General features: G+C 43.8%; 1 protein-coding gene across 1 annotated transcript in view; it reads left to right on the forward strand.

Annotated features, from left to right (window-relative positions):
- Positions 1–18,060, forward strand: part of LOC125010400 (guanine nucleotide-binding protein G(olf) subunit alpha-like) — a 51,828-nt gene that overhangs the window by 16,849 nt on the left and 16,919 nt on the right. Inside the window, exons 3-5 of the mRNA XM_047588991.1 lie at positions 538–592; positions 781–900; positions 7,891–7,988. Coding sequence (XP_047444947.1) covers positions 538–592; positions 781–900; positions 7,891–7,988 — 273 coding nt within the window. The remainder of the gene's footprint in view (positions 1–537; positions 593–780; positions 901–7,890; positions 7,989–18,060) is intronic.

Raw genomic sequence — 18,060 nt, forward strand, 5'->3', positions numbered from 1 at the left:
GCACTGCAGCAGCAGCAGCAGCGCCTGTTGGGCCCTGTTGTATCCCATGCAAAAAAAAAAAAAAAAGAAAGGCAGCTAACATCTCTCCTGCCCCCATTATTTTTCTTCCTCCTTTTGCACACTCATCAGACATATGTTTTGATCCGAGTGTCACATAGATGGTAAATAAATTCTCTTGTTTCCTGTGAGAGGGTGAAAGGTTGATCGACACGGGGCCTATTGATGATTTGTTTTGCTGCAAGGCCCCTGCATGGCATTGATCTTAACACTGGTCTATTTTAAACAGGGCCCCAGTGCATGTCAGAGGCATATATCTGCACATACACCAAAAAAAAAAAAACAACACATATATGTGTAAATTTGAGGTATTTACAGTCCACTCTTGTCTAGGAAGGATGACATTTGCGTTTTTTTTTTTTTTTTTTTACCTGCGGTCTAACCTGAGCTTAACCCCTTTTCTTGCTCAAAACTACCTTGCTGATAAACCCCGTGTGGTCTGCCTGTGTGTGTGTGTGTGTCTTTCTTCGCCTCACGCAGAGAAAAGAAACAGAAAATCCAAGATATTCGGAAAAACGTGAAGGATGCCATAGTGGTGAGTTTCAAAGCCTTTATCACCTTCCCCCCCCGAAAATGTGCTCAATGTCTCTGTTGTTACACGGCCGCAATCCCATTTCACTGATTATCATACAGGCTTATGATCTGCTATTTTTTTCATCCCGCTTAATGCTTATTGTTGTTTTTTTGTTTTTTGTTTTGTCTCCCCCCCCTCCTGCTTTGCAGACTATAGTGTCTGCGATGAGCACTTTAATACCCCCAGTCCCGCTAGCCAACCCAGAGGACCAATTCAGAATCGAATACATCAAAAGCATAGCGCCACTCTCCGACTTCGACTATTCACAGGTAAGACGTTTTTTTTAAAAACTTTCTTTCGGGGCTCGCGTTTGCAGATGTGCGTTTGTGTGGGCGTCATGTGGTATGTGATGGTATGGGTTCGCTGTTTTTTTTTTACGACCGAGATGTCCAACAATGCAGATCCTGGCGATACGGCCCCCGACCCGGCTGCTCCCTCTTTTCTTTAATTCACCGCTTTTTTGAGATTATCTCGCAGTCGTCGGGTTCAAGGAAGATCAAGAGTGAAGATGTAAATGATGACTAACTTCCATGAGATCAACAGTTAGTCCATGCGAGTGCACACTGGAGGCTCGACCCCCCCCATTCCCACCCCCCTTTCCTCCCCATGGAAGCAGATGGACGTGGATTTGAATGCGAGTTTGGGCACGTGGGACTCTTTTCAGTGTGTGTGATCAGCCATTCGATAGCGCGGGGTCATGTGTTGGAAATGTAGATAATGTTTTACATAATTTTGAAAGTGTTCCTTGTTTGACACCGGCTGTGCAGCAAGCAAGCGCCACAGAACAGGAACATGAAATTACTACAGAGCTGCACATACGCTCATTTGAATGTACAGTTTTCTTTTTTTTTTTTGTTTTGTGGGCTTTTATAGGAACCAGATGAAAGTATAGCTTTTTCTTGCTCTTTTTTCTTTTTTTTTTTTTGAGAATTTGACAATTGTTGTGTCAGAATTGAAGGCACTTCCTGTTCTCTTCGTGCTCCAACTTCGACATTTGTTGTTTCTTCTCGTATCAAAGCCACTAATGTTGGAGCTTGTTGTTGGAGCTGAAATGGATCGATAGGAGGAAAGATAATCGGCAACTGTTTTAATAATTGATCAGCTGTTTAAGACGTTTTCATGGCTGCCTTTCCCCCTCTGTTTTATACCATTATAAATATCTGGAATATGTTTAAACGAAAGACATTTGAAGATGTTTCTTTATCAAACTGGGATGTATTTTATTTTATTTTTTGGATGAAAAGGCCTCAAAATCTGACTAAAGTCGAGACCTATCAGAATAAGGTACTCGGGCCTAACCCACAAAAGCACACGCTGTACAGCCGCGTCCTTAAAGTGGTATCGTTTTCACACGGCGAGCCTACATCTTGGCGTGATGTTTCCCAGCCGCCCTCTCAGCAACTTTATTTAATGCTACATCACAAGGATATCCATTAAAAATATTTGGGTGTTAATTTCCTGACGTGGCCCCCGACAGTGAGAGCGCTAACAGCGCCGCTGTGCTCTGTGTTGTGAGGGCTGGGGGGGTGGAGACTCGACGTCGGGTTCCCAGGCCCGTCTACGGCGACGGGGAACAACATGGCTCTGTTCGGAGCGCCCGTGCTTGTCATCGGTCTCGGGCTTCACTTTGTGCCGTCAGTGTCACCACTGCATTGTCACTCAGTGCCACCAGGCGTGACACCCAATACGCCCGAGCGCAGGAACCTCGGGCCAATCAGGAAACGAGGGGCTTTCACCTGTTCGGCGCCGTTCCGTTTCGAAAAAAAGGTGGAACATTTTGGACAGGTGATGTCATTGCCTGGGTGATGGGTGAGAGGAGGCAGACAGTGATATTTGGTTTCCTGCGTTTCTCTGAATGACTTGCTGTGTAAGTTAATGGCAACACAGACCAAAGAGAAACTTTCTGTAGGGATGCAGTTATTTTTATTTAATTTTTTTACTTATTGTCAACTAACCTGCCCATTGTTGTTTTTGTAATTTGTCCTTTTTGTCGAATTAACGGCTCAAAACTAATAATAGACAGGTAGTTAGGTAGTTAGGCAGGTAGACAGACAAGTAGGTCGGTAGATACTTTATTTATCCCAAGGTGGAAATTTGGTCAGTTTGTTTAAATTATGTGAGTAGTTGTCAAACTGGTATAGGTTTGGTTCGGCTACAACTTTGTAGTTACTTGTGTGTCACTGTTCACTTTCTGCCCACATAGAAAACAATTAGTCAGATACGAAACTTAGAAACTTCTAAGAAACTTGCTTCTTTTTTTTTTTTTGGTTGGTGTTTGTTATTGAAATCAAGTATCAAATAAAGTTTTTTGTTTTTAAATGATTTCAGTAGCTCATAGACGGCTTGGCTAAGTTGAGGAACAGTGTGGCTGAGTTTGTCAGATAGTGTTAGATAGTGAATAATGGTACAGCTGATGGTTACTGATGGATAATCTTTTAACCGATTGATTCGTTGTTTAGTTTTACAGCTAAACCTAAAAAGACATGAAGTTACGTTTGAAGTTGACACACATTGCCGTCAAAAATGAAATATATTTTTTTAAGTTTGTTGGTTCACAGACGCATCAGAAATAGCAGCATCGTCACAGGAGGTAGATTTTAGTTGATTGAAATTCGATTTGCGCACATTTTTATGACTGGAAACAAAAAAATTTTTCCACTTGTCTCGTATGTAAATCGACACGCCTCATTCTGCTAATCATTTTATAATCAAAGCACCCCTTTACAAACACCTTATTCCTGCCCGCAGCCCGGGATAACAGTGGAGTCATGGAAAAGGAAAGCACCGACGCAAACGGTCGTCTATGCAAATGGAAACAAATGCCACCGCGGCTGCAATGTTAGCCACTCGACAGTGTCTGTCAACTCAAGTGAAGCAAATTCAAATAAGCCATGGCCCCTGTTTCGCACCGTGTACTTTCTTTCTCTCTATCAGACGAGCATGCAGCGGGCGACGCTCCGCCGTTTATTGCTGGAAACAAGCACGCCACTGTAGCTATCGTGCATCATTCGAAACCCGTTAATGTTATTTTTATACGCCGTGGAACAAAAGGAGCAGGATTTGGCCCACAGGAGTTTGTTTGGTCTGTTGTGAAATGTGAGGTGAGCTGCATGTCATGTCCAGCCCCACCCAGAGCTGTTTGGGTGCAAGGTTACTGTACTAACGAGCTTCTTTGAGTCCGTGCTCTGACATGTGCACATTCGCATCATCGGTGAAGCTGACGGTGCATTTTTTATTTTTTATTTTTATTTTTTTTTACTTTGGATTATAAAAATTCTCTGTCTTTTCACTACATCCGTCTGGGGTAACACCTTTCTAGCATCGCGATGGAACGTTTTGAGTCCTAGAAGTTTGCTTTTCCTCTTAATTGGTGACTTGAGGGTCCCCGATGTTGAGGGAACCGTGTTATGAAAGATGATTTCTTCCTCTTTTTTATTAAGCCAAATTTGTCCGCACTCGTTAACTGACGTGACCCTCGAATGTCAGGTACCTCTGGGTGACGGTTATCTAACGCCGATATACACTGTTCAGATCCAAGAGGGAGTCTTTCCAGGAGGCGCGTTCGCTCCGCAACTTCGTCCTGGCAAGTTGAGTGAGATGTAGGCCATTTTGTTTTTGAGCCTGACCCATATGATTAAAGTGACACATCACAAAACGCGACTTGATTAACCGAGGGTCGGTTTCTCGCGGAGCCGCCACAGAAAGAGGGAGATTGAGCGTCTCGTGGCTGCTGATCGGAGAAAGGGGAGGGGGTGGTGGGGGTGGAGGGGGGGTCGGACTGGAAGTGGACTGGTGGCGAAAGGAAAGGAAAGGAAAGGAAAGAGTTAAGAGAACTTGTGTTAAAGCAAATTCCCTCCTGGTCTCTTTCTGTGTTATCAGTTCCTCTGTAGGGCACTGCAGCACACACTGCATTTATTCAAAGGCCCAGTGTCACACGCCTCTGTGGAAAAGAGCCCTGAGGTCCATACTCGGCTTCTACCCCCCCACCACCACCACCACCACCACCACCCCACCCATCTCTATCTGCCCCTTCCACGCTCTCCTCCTCATCCTCCCTCCATCGAGTCCCAGTGCTAGGCAGCCTCCTCCTCCTCCTCCTCCTCCTCGACGTTGGGCCCTTTTTTTTTTTTTTTAGGGTTTCAACCTCGCTCGATGTCAACATTTTTTTTGTCAGATTGACGGCTGATTTCAGTCGAGGTGGGTTTAAATAAAGTGATAAATGGAAGCAAATAAAGGCAAGAAAGCAAATAAGGCCCCCCTCTTTTCTTTTGTCAGGCGAGCGTAGCAGGTATAATGCTGCAGAAAGCTGAACCGTGGTTAGCGCTAGCGTAGCACGCTTCGGTTCAACCAGCTAGCATCGCGTTTAGCTCGTTCCTGACGGATATTCCTTCCTTGTGCACTGCAGTGCGAGTCCGCATAACGAAAAAGTAAACAAATATCAACGTCTGTTTCTCTGGGAGACTTTTCTGTGAGGGACTGGATCAGTGGATTTTCTCCATGTTGAACTTAATCACCGGATCTGCCGAGAGGAGATCTCCCCGAGCATGTGATCATTTATCAGGCTCCTTCTCCCTCCTCGCTCTCTGGTTCGGGGCTACGTTCAGCCTCTCCCCCCTGGTCGGAGCGCAGAGCCAGAGCCGAGTGCAGAGAGTCATGTGGTGGTTCCAGGCTAGAGGAGGAGCCCGTCTGGAAAAAGACATGTGCACAGGAGCCGACGAGGGATATTAGCCCAATCATCTTTGTTTAGGGCATACAGAGAATCCTGGGAAACGTCTTAAAGTCATTGATAAGATGAGCCTCCCCCCTCATAATGCTCCCCATTGTCCAGGAGCAGGAAGTCAGCTGAGGCGCTGAGACTATGTATAGTTATTTTACAGGATCACGCCTATGGATCGATTTTGCACGGCAGGAGTGGAAGTTGCATTTGAATATTTAAGGGACGAACTTAACAGGTTCTGTTTGTTTTTTTTAAAGCGTCACCTGAAAATGAATCATAATGAAGCCACAGCATCGAACTGTACCAGTTTTTTTTTTTTTTTTTTTTTGCTCTAGCTTAAGAGTTCAGAGAAAAGAACTTGTGACCAGGAAGTCATGAGTTTGTATTCAGGAACTGCTGGATAAACCTGTATCAAGGAAGTGAATGAAAAACTCAGATCACATTCCTCTTCTACTAGGGCCAGGTATAAATTGACCAGTGAATAGTACTCCTATTACTGTACTGTACTTTTGTTTTTTTGCTCTTTTGTAAATACTACGTAGTCCGCATTTCATGTAGGTGCTGGATACATGTCCCACTTAGGGTCGCACACATTTTGTGACATAAAAACAAGAAAAAAGATGGAATATTTAAGTTTAATGTAACACGGTGAATGTGACCTTTGGAAACTGAGTCGTCTTGACTCCTTGAGACATCCGACGTATTTAGATTGGACGTCCAAAACGTGGATGTTCCTATACAGTCGGCTCCTTTGCATCGACACGGATAAAATCTGTCAAACTGTTCCTCTGGAAATAAGGGTGCGTTCCTTTTACCTCGGGAGTTCGGAGTCGGGAACGACGCCACACCTGAGTTATCGCCGTTCCAGTTACAGAAGTCGGAAAACTAGGTGTATCCATGAAAGCTCTCGCCTTGTCCGAATATAACTTGGTATGTTCAATATTTACAGTTTTTGAGTGCAGAGTGAAAGTGTTTAAAAAGTTCTTCAAATTAACTAATATTATTTCACCCCACCCTATTTAAATTACAGAAATTGTAAATCGAACAGATAACTGGAACCAACTCATGAGTTTTCTTTTTTTACTTCAATTATTTACAGTGATGACATTTACAAGACCACATGAGGCAGAAATTTATAAAAAAAAAAAAAAACTCAAAAGTTTTAATGGTAGAAAAAAACTACACCATTAATCACAGTTTGCCACGATGGTGTTTGGCTCTGTTTTGGTTTAACCAGGCTGTTGTTTTTAACCACTGTTAGGGCAACATAACATGTGAAAAACGTACATTACACTGTAAAAAAAAAAAAGAGCTTCTAATTACTGTTTACACACGGGGCGGCCATCTTGGAAACTCAACTCAGGGTTAGTGAGAAGTCTCCGATTCTTTCCGAGTAGAAAATCCAACTTTGGAACGGTGCAAATGGAAAGCACCATAATACCTGTTGAGGAAGAAGATTGCCTAGTACTTCCTGTACAGGAAATTCTTGGTATCCTTTCATCGAGGAAGTGATGGTGTTGGGCAGAAATGCTGATTGAACTCGGTGTAGTCGAATGGTTTCTCATGATAAATGTCCCTTGGTTTGTTGGCCATGTTTTTAAATTTGCCAGCAAACAGTGGCAGGACTTGGTAGCACAGGCTCCATGTGCACGGCTGCTATTTTGGTTCACAAAATGATAAATCAGATGATCCATAAACCTCTCAGCCAGTAGCTCAGCAAATGGAGGAAGGTATCACCAGGATGTCATGTTGTTGTTGTTGTTGTCGTTGTTGTGTGGATGGTGCACATAAGATCTTCTTTTAAAAGTGAATTAATGACGACATAAATAAAAATTAAGAATTAATAGTGAAGCCATTTATAATACATTCAGCAATTTTGGTAAAAGCCTGCGGTGAAGAGGAGGCTGTAGGGTCGTAGTGGAGCGACATAACTAGTGCAAATGTGTGTGTGGATATTTTGTAGCCGCTTGGTGTCAGGTTCAGGTGATTTACTGAAGGTAAACATGGCGGCCGGTCATGCGTACTCGCACTAAACCCTGGTGCAACACTTCCGCATTCAGAGGCTGCGCATTATCAACATATCTGTCTCGGAGCCTTCAGGTAACTGACGGGATTTCATGAAGTGAAAGACAAACTTTTCATACTGTGTAAAACAGCTGTGGACTTTGAGACGCAATAAAAAATCAGAATTCAGACTCATTCGTGTGCATTAAACGCAGCAGCAGCAGCAGCCACTACGGACCTCGTGACCAAACGGATGTGGTTGTGAGACGTTCGCCATCGACTCAGACGCACATTTTCCCCCCAAAAAAACACAAACTGCTCCGTGTGTCCCACATCCCATCTGTTTGCACTTCTCTGCACTGGACACCAAAATAATGCACCGCAGATCTGACTACAGCAAATTTCATGGTTGGATAATGTTGGATTTTCCTTTCGGGTTTGATCGAAAACTAGCAAATGTGTGATTGTTTTAAGTGTAATGTACTTACCTGTGTTTTATATATTGTTTAATGTTTTTTTTTTTCTCCTTCTTCCTCAGGAGTTCTTTGTTCACGCAAAGAAGCTGTGGGACGACGAAGGAGTGAAAGCATGCTTCGAGAGGTCCAATGAATACCAGCTCATCGACTGCGCACAATAGTGAGTTCACTACTTCGAAAAGCGTTTTTGAGCTTCGTCAAACTCGTTGCTGTGTGCGCTCGGGCTGTTGGTGCAGCTTCAGGACGCGGAGCTGGTTCAGCTTTTAAACTATACCCTCATCCCACAGCTTGTCCGTCCACTTTGTGTCGTGTTTGAGGTGAAAGCTTTGCGGCGTGTTTTGGTGTCACACTGTGGGAATGAGGTTGAGATGTGTTTACTCTGGGCGTGGCAAGTCGAGCGACGGATGCAGGGGAAGAGCTATACGTATGTCTTCTTACGTCAACATGTTTTATATTTCTCAGCAACATTGTGCAAAAGCCTCCTCTAATACCCACGTGTGGGATTCACTGGAAGTAGAAGTTGACGAAAATGCTAATGCTAGCGTTTCTCACGTCACTGTTAGCGCTCCGTCTGCGGCGCTCGTGGACTAAATCTAAGCGTGGTGGAGTTTGGGTGAAACCTATCGGGGTCATGATTTGGGTTTTTTGCTGCTATCTGTGTCGAGATTTCCTCAATACAATTGCGTTGTAGCTGCTGCAAGTTGGGAAATACTGATAACTTGCATTGTGGCTCGGCGCGGTAGCCCGGTGCCTCTTTTGCATGGTGCCCCTGACTGTTTGGAAGGCTCCTACAGTAGCTCGGGGCACCGTAGGGTGCTGGTTGTACACATCGGAGGGCCCCACTGTTGCCTGTAAAAGGAAGTTTGGATATGCAAAGTGACTCACTGATTACAGTGCTCTCCTTCTGCTTCCTCTCTGACTCACCTCTGGATTCACATGTAAATATGAGGACATGTACACGGCGCAGGCTCTGGAAGTTGTCCCCTCCCATCCCAAAACGGTTGACTCCCTTTGTATCTCTTAGGGTTCGGTCAAAGAAGACACGCACTAACGCCTTCCCTCCTCTGAACTTAAATTCGACTTCGGGGGGTCGAGTCCTTCCCTCGTTGCGCTGCCTGTAAGCGTCTTCCATAGAAAGGAGAGGGGAAAGTCAGGTGATGGTTGGAGAGTCACATGAATCTGTAAGGTGGAGCTGTTACAGTCCACGGCCTGTGTTTGTCTTCTCTGAGTCAGTCCGTGTCTGCGTGTGGTAGGGCGGCACGATATGTTACAAAACAAAAAAAAAAAAAAAGAAAACGCGTCGTGTTTATTTTAGTCCATTTTCCAGTATCATCATGGCATCATAAACTTTTCAAATCTTTATTACTTCCTTGTTAGAAGTCTGTAAATGCAGTGGACCTATGAATATTGAAATGTGCAAGAATATTCTGCATGGCAATAACCCGCTGAGGCTTGCAGCCGGCCGAGGCGCTGATAATACCGCTGCTCTGTGGCATGAGTAAACATTAACAGAGTAAAATGAAGACAATGAAAAGCCTACAGTATTTATATTGACTGGTTCATGTGTGACTTTTCTCACATGTATTGGTTTTGCACTTGGCTGCCGCGCTGCTGCCACCGTCCTGAATCCCTAAAATGCTGCCAAATGATTGATGCTTAATTGTTTTTGAGACCAGTTTACTCCTACTCTTCATTCATTTTTCAATTATTCTTCCCTCTCCACGTCCGTACCCTCCTATCGCTGCCTCTCTGGCCATTGTGTCGCCGCTCCTGATTGGCTAACAGCTGGTGGGCAGTTGTACGTGCGGTCGATAAATCAACATCAAGTAAAGAAGTTTAATTCGCTCATGCATACTAGTAATAATCAGTGGGATTTCAGCAAGAAAGAGAGAAAGAGAGATAAAAATCTTTTTCTTTTTAAATGGCAGTTCACTTTACTGCTTTTCTAGGAAGTAACATCTTGAAATGTGATATATTAGTCTGTGGTCACTGGTTCTAAAAAAAGGGCCGCACCATTTCAATGCCTGTCAAACTTTTTCGGAGCCGGCGGAACTGTTTGTACATTTCTAGTGCATTTTGAAATCTTACTATTCAGGAGAAACACAGCCGTGCAGGTCTATTGTCAGCACCCTTGTGTTTGATTGAAGTCTGGAATTTGTCAGACTGCGCGGCCTCTCGCTTACTTCCTGTCTCAGTTTTTAACCTGCGTTTGAACCCTGTGGATGGAGGGCATTCATAGATACTCTGTCCTACATGGCAGCAGACATGTCTGTGTGTAAAGGACCACACACACACACACACACGCGCGCGCACACACCTATTGTTGTCATGACCACTTAACTACACTAACTGCTGCCGTCCTGGAAGTAGTGAAACGCTGCAGATGTCTGCGGCCGCCAACTGGGTTAAAATGAAAGGAGCAAAGGTCATTGGATTGGACGCAGGTTGTATTAGAGCAAATGTATTTTGGTATCGTCCGCCGTTTGCCCATGTTCGGTCTCTTGTGTGGTTTTGGCTATTGATCAGGAAAAGTATTTCTGACTCCGAGAGCCCGTCTCATACTATGCGCCTCGTTGTTTGTCAGTGCTAGCTACTTTTAGCCTCGTATAATCCCAGACTCAGACCAGAAAGCTTTCATTTCATCTTTTACTATTGTTCCGCACACCTGCTCTCTCCGCGTCTCCCTCTCTCTCTCGTATTGAACATCCACTGATTTGTGTTTGTGCAGTGGGCTCTGTCTTAGATCGTGAATGTGATAGGAGGAGTGATTTCAGTTGCTCCGCGAGTAAATTAAAGAGGAAGTTGGCCTGCGCGTAGCTGTTTGCAGGCGGAACAGATTCGCAGTCGTTACAGCCTCGCGCAGAGACACTCGAACGCAACAGACGGGGACGTCAAACAACTTTTTAACGGGAGTTTGGTTGGATGTTTGCTCCTGTTTGTGAAGGCAGATGCAGAGCACCTCTGCCATTTCATCTGTCCTTCACAGACCTTGCTCTACTGGCAGATATTTTTTCCAGCACGGCCCGACCCCGTCGGACAGAGGCACAGGAAATAAAGTACGGGGCCGATGACGAGCGCTTGTTATGCCAAAGAGCGTGTCCTTATCGATGCTTTTGGAATCCTGTCACCCATCGATCCGCGCTCTGCATCGCACAGTTATACGTTTTTTAAGAGCACAGATATGTGTCTGCCAGTTGATTGATTATGAGCTATTTTCGGCCGCGGCAGGCTGGTTCCATTGCAATGCCTTGGATGTGTCAACGGCAAAAAAAAATCAAACACCTTTTCACATGCGAATCTGAACTCCCAGGCCTCTCGTTTATTTATTTATTGTTTTGCTGGCAGATGTTTGTTACAGGTTCTTATAGCGAGTTCATATGCTAGTAGTGTGTGCTAGCTTTGTCTGGCTAGTGGGTGATTGCGGGGGCCCTGGTGTGAAACCCTCTCGTGTCAGTGTCCTCATTGATGGCTGCAGCGGCAGCGGACTGAGCCAGATGAGAGCTGCCCTGGATGGTGATGTAGCTGGAGTCAGGGAGGGTTAGTGAAGAAATGAGGCTATGAAACGTTTGAGCGATGCAGCTGGGGGTTTATTCCTGCGAACAGAATGAGGCCTGGGACAGAGATGGAGATAGAGCTGATGCTAGCTTGAGTCCATTATTGGTTATTATTATTATTATTATTATTAAGTACGATGTAGCAAACGTAGCCTCCCTTCTTTGTTCCTTTTGTGTCAAAAAAACAAACAAATAAAAGATTATTTAACCCCACGCTTTTTCAGGTCATTGGAATTAACAGATTTACCTGATTGTTGGTAAATAAGTGATGCTAATGTGCTTCATTTGTCAGCTTTAGTGTTGGGCATGGGTCTTCAACAGGGGGTCTGCGACCCCTAGGGGGTCCACGGAGGTACTGCAGGAGGGTCACAAAATCTTTGGTTGAATGGACATTTTATATATATATATATTTTCTTTTTTTAATTTTCCCCCACAAATTTAAATATCTTTAAATACACAATAATGCGAATCCAACATATTTTAGTAAAAACTAAAGTTAATAGTATAAAAAGTGTGTTGTAAAAGTATATAAAACGTATAAATGGAGGCAGAAAACGTTATCTTTCAGTCAGCACTTCACTCATTCAGCGATACAGCAGCTGTCTCTACAGCGCTAGCCGTGACCTGTCGATCGAAGCCTCCTGTGCACAGTAGGCCCCGCCCCTTTCACTGGTGAGCCAATCACGAGGCTGCATGTTACACGCTGACCCTATCAGGTTCCCCGCAGTTGCCCGGTAGCCTGTTCAGTCTGTAATATTAGCAGAAGAGAAGCTAACAGTGCAGCTAGCTCCCATCGGCCTGAATGTTTTGGTGATTCACTGTATCTACTTCATTTAGCTGTTGTGTTTAAAGTTACAACTTGAATCTGTCAATTAATTAATCAATTAATTCCATTTAATAAAATTTAAAAACAGCTTAATATTGAAGGCAAAATGATAATATTAATGTTTATTTATAAATAGCACTAGGCTGAGTTTGGTATAAAACACATATAGTAGGGAGGGGGTCTCTACTTAATGTCTCCATCAGTTTCGTGTCCCTGGTCTGAATAATGTTGAAGACCTCTGGTGTTAAATGTAAAACATGTTGCTTTACAATGAGAATTATGAGATTTTAAACACTGAAATATAGTTTAGTGGTATTATATCTAAACTTTCCCATTTTAATTTGAACTCATGACTGAGTCGACTGGTGATGAAGATGCAACAATTCTTTATATTTTGAGTTGTGAGAATTAGACGCCTTTCTTTGACTAGTATGATTTATGTTTTTGAGAAATGTAAATATGTTACCTTGGATGTATTCACTGTAATTTGACATAAAAAAAGTGGTAATTAGCTGTAGCCCTACTTGCCTGTATGTACCTGTCCACTCAAATGACTTTATTACTGTGTTTTATTGAAGAAAATGAAACTAGAATTAATTACAGGCAGAAATCCCAACGTCGAGGAGTGCTGCCCCTTTTAACACACGCAATAATAAATATACTCATGAATGCAGCAAAACAAGACTTTGCCTCAACTCATCCTTCACACTGAGACAAATGTCAGATTGTTCAAGATTAAAACCGATCCGTTAAAAATCACAACATCATGTCCGGACTGAATTAGTTGCAAGTCTTTGACAAGCAAGACTTATTTTTAATCCTTTTAAAGTGGGAAATCTGGCTAAAATGCTTAAAACACAGTTTATATTCAACTGCCATAACAACCGTCAATGCTATAAAAAAAAAAAAATGATGTGCAATGTACGGTTTTCTAGGCGATGACTGTTTCTGTTTGTTCCTTTTAGATTTGAGCTCCTTTAATGACAATAAAGATCTATTGTGTTATAATACAGTTCATCCACTACTAGTTCTTAGTTTTATATATTTAAAAAAAAAACTTTGGTAGCAGAAGTTTACTTTGAAAAGTAAAAGTAATCAGTTGTCAGTTTATTTCCTGTTGATTGATTAAATGAAATCTCACGGCTCGGTTTCAATCCAACTTTATTTATAAAGCACTTTTAAACAACAACAGGTCAGGTTCGAATTTACATCATCTTAATGATAATATTTCAAAAAAATCAGTTGTTCTTGACTAGAATCCGCTTTTATATTCATTGAAACAGCCTCCGTGCATCGACCACGCGTGGAGGCGTCAGTTTAAGGTGCAGTTTTTGCGAAGATGGCCCAGAATCGAGAAAACAACAGCTGGAACGGGACGAGTTTCTATCTGTCCCAGAGAGTCCCGGAGACGGGGCTGGATGAGCAGATGCGTCTGAGGCCGGGGCCTGGTTCTCGGGGGTTGGGGCTGGGGTGTAGTGCTTGGTCACGGGACCCTGTCACCAGCCCGGGGGCCACTGACACAGTCATCTGGGGCTGTAAAGTGCTAAGAATGGTCGGCATTGTCAGGCAGCCCCGGCCCCTGAAGGGCTTACAGAAACAGAGGGGCTACGCTTCACAAACAGTGGCTCTCCTCAATAAGAAGCCTCTTATGTTCACGGAAGAGCCCGAGAGAGTGATATTTATACACTGGCTGCATGTCACTGCTGCTTTTTTTTTTTTTTTTTTTTTTTTTTTTTTTGTGTGTGTGTCACTAATAAGTTGCTTCGGCCCTTTAACGTTTGTGCTGATGTGATGCGCGCCGCGTTTCACTTTCACCGAAAAAAAAGGATGAGCGTAGCCGTCCCAGAGCTCCAGGTGTTCCCGACATGTCTGAACAGATCTGTTTGTTTACAGGCCTTTTTTTTATCTGATCGGTCAAGAAAACAGGATTTTCTGCAAATATGTTCATTTTGCAGGTCAGGGCTTGCATAGGCAGGACACTATAAACCGATCCCTCATCCGAGAGGTATGACTGTGGCTGCGTTAGAGGTGCGGTGAAAGGTGAGCGGGGACGAGGAGGAAATAAAACCGGTCCTTTAAAAACGGTAGACGAGCAAAGTCACATATTATTAGTATTTTTTAAATCAATTCGAGTAGTTTATTTCAAACCAGACGGACAACAAAACAGTGACAAACACAAATAGAATAGAATAGAATAGAATAAAATGCCCCTTATTGTCATTATACAGTGTGTAGAAAGTGGAGAGTTTCTCCTTTTCACTGCAAAAACTATATTTAAAATAGTGCAAAAAGGTTTTATTTACACAAGAAAGTTAAAAATATTAAATACTGAGAAATATACAAATATTGTAACAATATATATTATATCATCGTGTTGCTACAACAGTGTTAGCACAAGTGAAAATGTGTCCTTATTCCACATTCAAATTGTTATTTAAAAATTCCCATCAACTTCATCAGATTGCATTCTTCTTCTTCTTCTTCTTCTTCTGCGTTTTAGTCGTCGAGTGTTTAATAAACAAACCAAAAAACCCGCCTAAATTACTTCAGTTCAGGCCTCTTTGCCTTTTTTTTTTTTTAACGAGACAATAAATAAACACGTCTGTTTATTTTGCCGTATCCATATCACAGTAGCGTCGGCGCTGACAATGAAGACGGTTCAGTTTTCTTCGTAAACGGGAGTTTGCGGAAGGACCTTAATCCAGATTAACAAAAGCCTTTGCGTTGCCTGTTAAAATCAGATGACCCTGCTGTCAGATGACTGAGGGAATGATCAAAGGGGGCACTATGGAAGTGTGTATGTTTGGATATATCTGCGAGCGTGTGTGGCTCTGTGTGTGTGTGTGTGTGTGTGTGTGTGTGTGTGTGTGTGTGTGTGTGTGTGTGTGTGTGTGTGTTTGTGTACGACATTTCCAAGGAAAAGGAAGGAGTGGTTTTCGGAGCTGAACTGTAGAATCTGATCTACTGGAAGCTTGGTGGGACTCCCATCTACACAAACCACTGTCCTTAAGGTTGTTAGAGCCCCCTGTGGGACTGGGACTCTCTCTCTCCCTCTCTGTGTCTCTCTGTGTGTCTCTCTGTCTCTGTCCCGTCCTCTCTGGAGGCCCAGAAAGCGACAGCAGAGAGGATGTTGCAGAGCGCATGAGAACGCCGAACCTTTTTTTTCTCAAAAGTGCGTGCGCCTAAAATCTTTACAGACGGAGGGCATCGCTTTAACTTCCGTCTTCTTCTTCTTCTTCTTCTTCTTCTGTGTGCTTCTTCTCCTGTAGTTTTTTTTCTCTGGTAAGTTGTAGACGCGGGGCCCAGAAAAGAAAAGAAAAGAAAAGGAAAAGGCTCGGCCTGAAAACACTGGAGAGAGCCTAAAGCCGGGCCAGCATAACATGCTACATGTCACAAGATTAGCTGCATCGCCACTAGTGTGTTTTTATTTTGTTTCTAGAGACCAGAGGCTGTGACAGCATCTGTTTGGTCGACGAGTTTCAACCCCCATTAGAAAGACACCGACAAATAATCGTAGTTTTGAGAAACCCGTTCCTTAAAAGAAGAAGAAGCGTTGTTTGCGTGCAGATCTGTGTCACTCGTTCTTCTTTTTTTTATTTATTATTTATTTATTTATTTTTGTCGGTTTAGTGCTCGGTTGGTTTTGAGCCGGGGCTGCAGATACGTTCCGAGTATAAACGTCCCACTTAAAGACGGGGGAATTGCGGCTATAAATAGATTTTTTTATTTTTGGGTTTTAAAAAACTGTGCGTCCATTTTACACACACAGAGCGAGTCTCGTGAATGGCGGATATCTGTGTGTGTCAACCACACACACACACACACACACACACATACATATACACCTTTCTCTGTCTCCCTCTGCACACACACACACAGACACACACAGACACACACACACACACCCTGCTGTTGACCAGGAGTGTAAAAGACACAGTCTGCTGCAGGTTCCCTGCTCAGAGATCGTGGAATGGTCGTCCATAGACACCCTCCCCTCTCCTCCCCCTATTACTCCTCCTATCTTTCTGTCTCTCTCCTCACTGAGACCCCCCCCCTTCTCCTCCTCCTCCTCCTCCTCCCCCCTCTGTCGCTCCCTTTTCTCCCCCTCCCCTTCCACCACCACCACCCCCCCCCACCCCCTTAGAGCTTATGTAAACTAGCTGTGGAGCCAGGGCAAGCTGAGGCTATTTTTAGCAGCAGCACTGCAGAGCAGAAACTGGCTCGGGTCACGTGTGCGCAGCCGAATCAAAGGGAGTATCCCGGCAATGCGCTGTAAACAAAGGGAAGGTCAGTAGCAGAAGGTGAGACACAAAACGCCTCTGTGTTGGGTTTTTTTTTTTTTTTTTTTTTTTTTTTTTGTGCGTGCGTGCGACTGCGTATATGTGTGCGCACGAGAGCGAAGCTATACGCTCGGCCCCCCGGCCGCCATACCTCTCTCCCCTTAAAGAAATCGTTTCGAACGCAGCCATATGCCTTTCACACACAGCAGTTTTTCTTCCACCGCTAGAGACAGAGAGACGATGAGGGAGGGAGGGAGGGAGGTGAGGGGTGGAGAGGGGTGGAGGGGGGGGGTTGATCAAAGCAGGGGTTTGACACGCAAGGAGACATTTTGCTGTCTAATCATGACAGGGGCTCCCACACTCCTTCCCCCTGTTGCTGCTGCCGCCGCCGCCGAGCAGAGTGAGCAGCACAGAGCGAAATCCATCAAAGACCACATGACCACGTGTGTTTAGCTCTGACATTAGCATGTTTTAGTATCACATGGGGGGGATTTTCAAAGCCCCTTTCGGTGCGTTGGCGCTGGTGTTGTACTCTCTAGCTCAGGTTTTTTTTTTTTTTTTTTTTTAAAAAAAGCCTGCAGCAGGCCCCCGGCTGCTGCTGCTGCTGCTGCTGCTGCTGCTGCTACTAGCTCTGAGGCTAGCGGTCGTCCTCCAGCCACACCCAGGCTAAAAAAAAAAAAAAAAAAAAAGGTCTCCCTCCACCTTAGCCACTAGTTAAACAAGCTTCAACTTTCACCTCGTGTGGAATGCGGCGGGGTGGGAGGGGGGTCAGGAGCCTATTAATAGAGACTTTTTTATATTTTTGTGTCACAGAGGTTTGCTGTGGGGTGTTTCGTCACGCTAGGCCCAAGGAACCTGGCTCGGTGGCTAACTCGAGTAAACATCGGTTTACTGGTTTTGGTGGATTTTTGTTGGAGGAGTTATTGTTGTAGGTAAACTGGGATTTTAGGTTTTTTTTCTTTTCTACTTTACAGTCAGAAATAGAAAGTAGGAGTAAGAGTATATGCAACCTCCTCCCGTTCTTTTGTCGTGGTGTGTTTTTTTTAAGCAATATTTATTCAGAAATGTAATACCAGCGCAGCTACAGTTTAAACAAAGGCGTAATGTACCTAAATGTTCCCCGTCAAGTTGTTGTCTCTTAACACCTGAGCGTCTGGTTTGGTATTTAATTTAATTTGTTCCGTCACTATGATTTGAAACTTAATATGTTACATTTTTTAGGCTGTAACTCACACAAAACTAGCAATTTAATGACATATACCAATAAACTTTAAGTCAAAATAAACAGAATCTGAATATTTAGCATTTAGTTCAAATGTGTTTTTATATCTAGTTTCAAATTAGCAACTTCCTGCCTGTTTATTTGCAAAAATGAATGACTTTGCATTACTTTGTGTCGTCATTTCACTTTCATTTCCTTTGATGAGCTCATATCACAGTAACGACACCGGAAACTATCTGGGTAATTTGTTTCTGACACAGAGGTGTCTGTGAACTGTCCACAGTGTGTTTTAAGCTTCTGTTTTTTTTGGTGGGTGCGGTGCATCGCGCGCCACTCCCCCCCCCCTCCAC

This window comes from Mugil cephalus, chromosome 7, assembly GCF_022458985.1.
Source record: "Mugil cephalus isolate CIBA_MC_2020 chromosome 7, CIBA_Mcephalus_1.1, whole genome shotgun sequence".
NCBI classification, from domain to species: domain Eukaryota; kingdom Metazoa; phylum Chordata; class Actinopteri; order Mugiliformes; family Mugilidae; genus Mugil; species Mugil cephalus.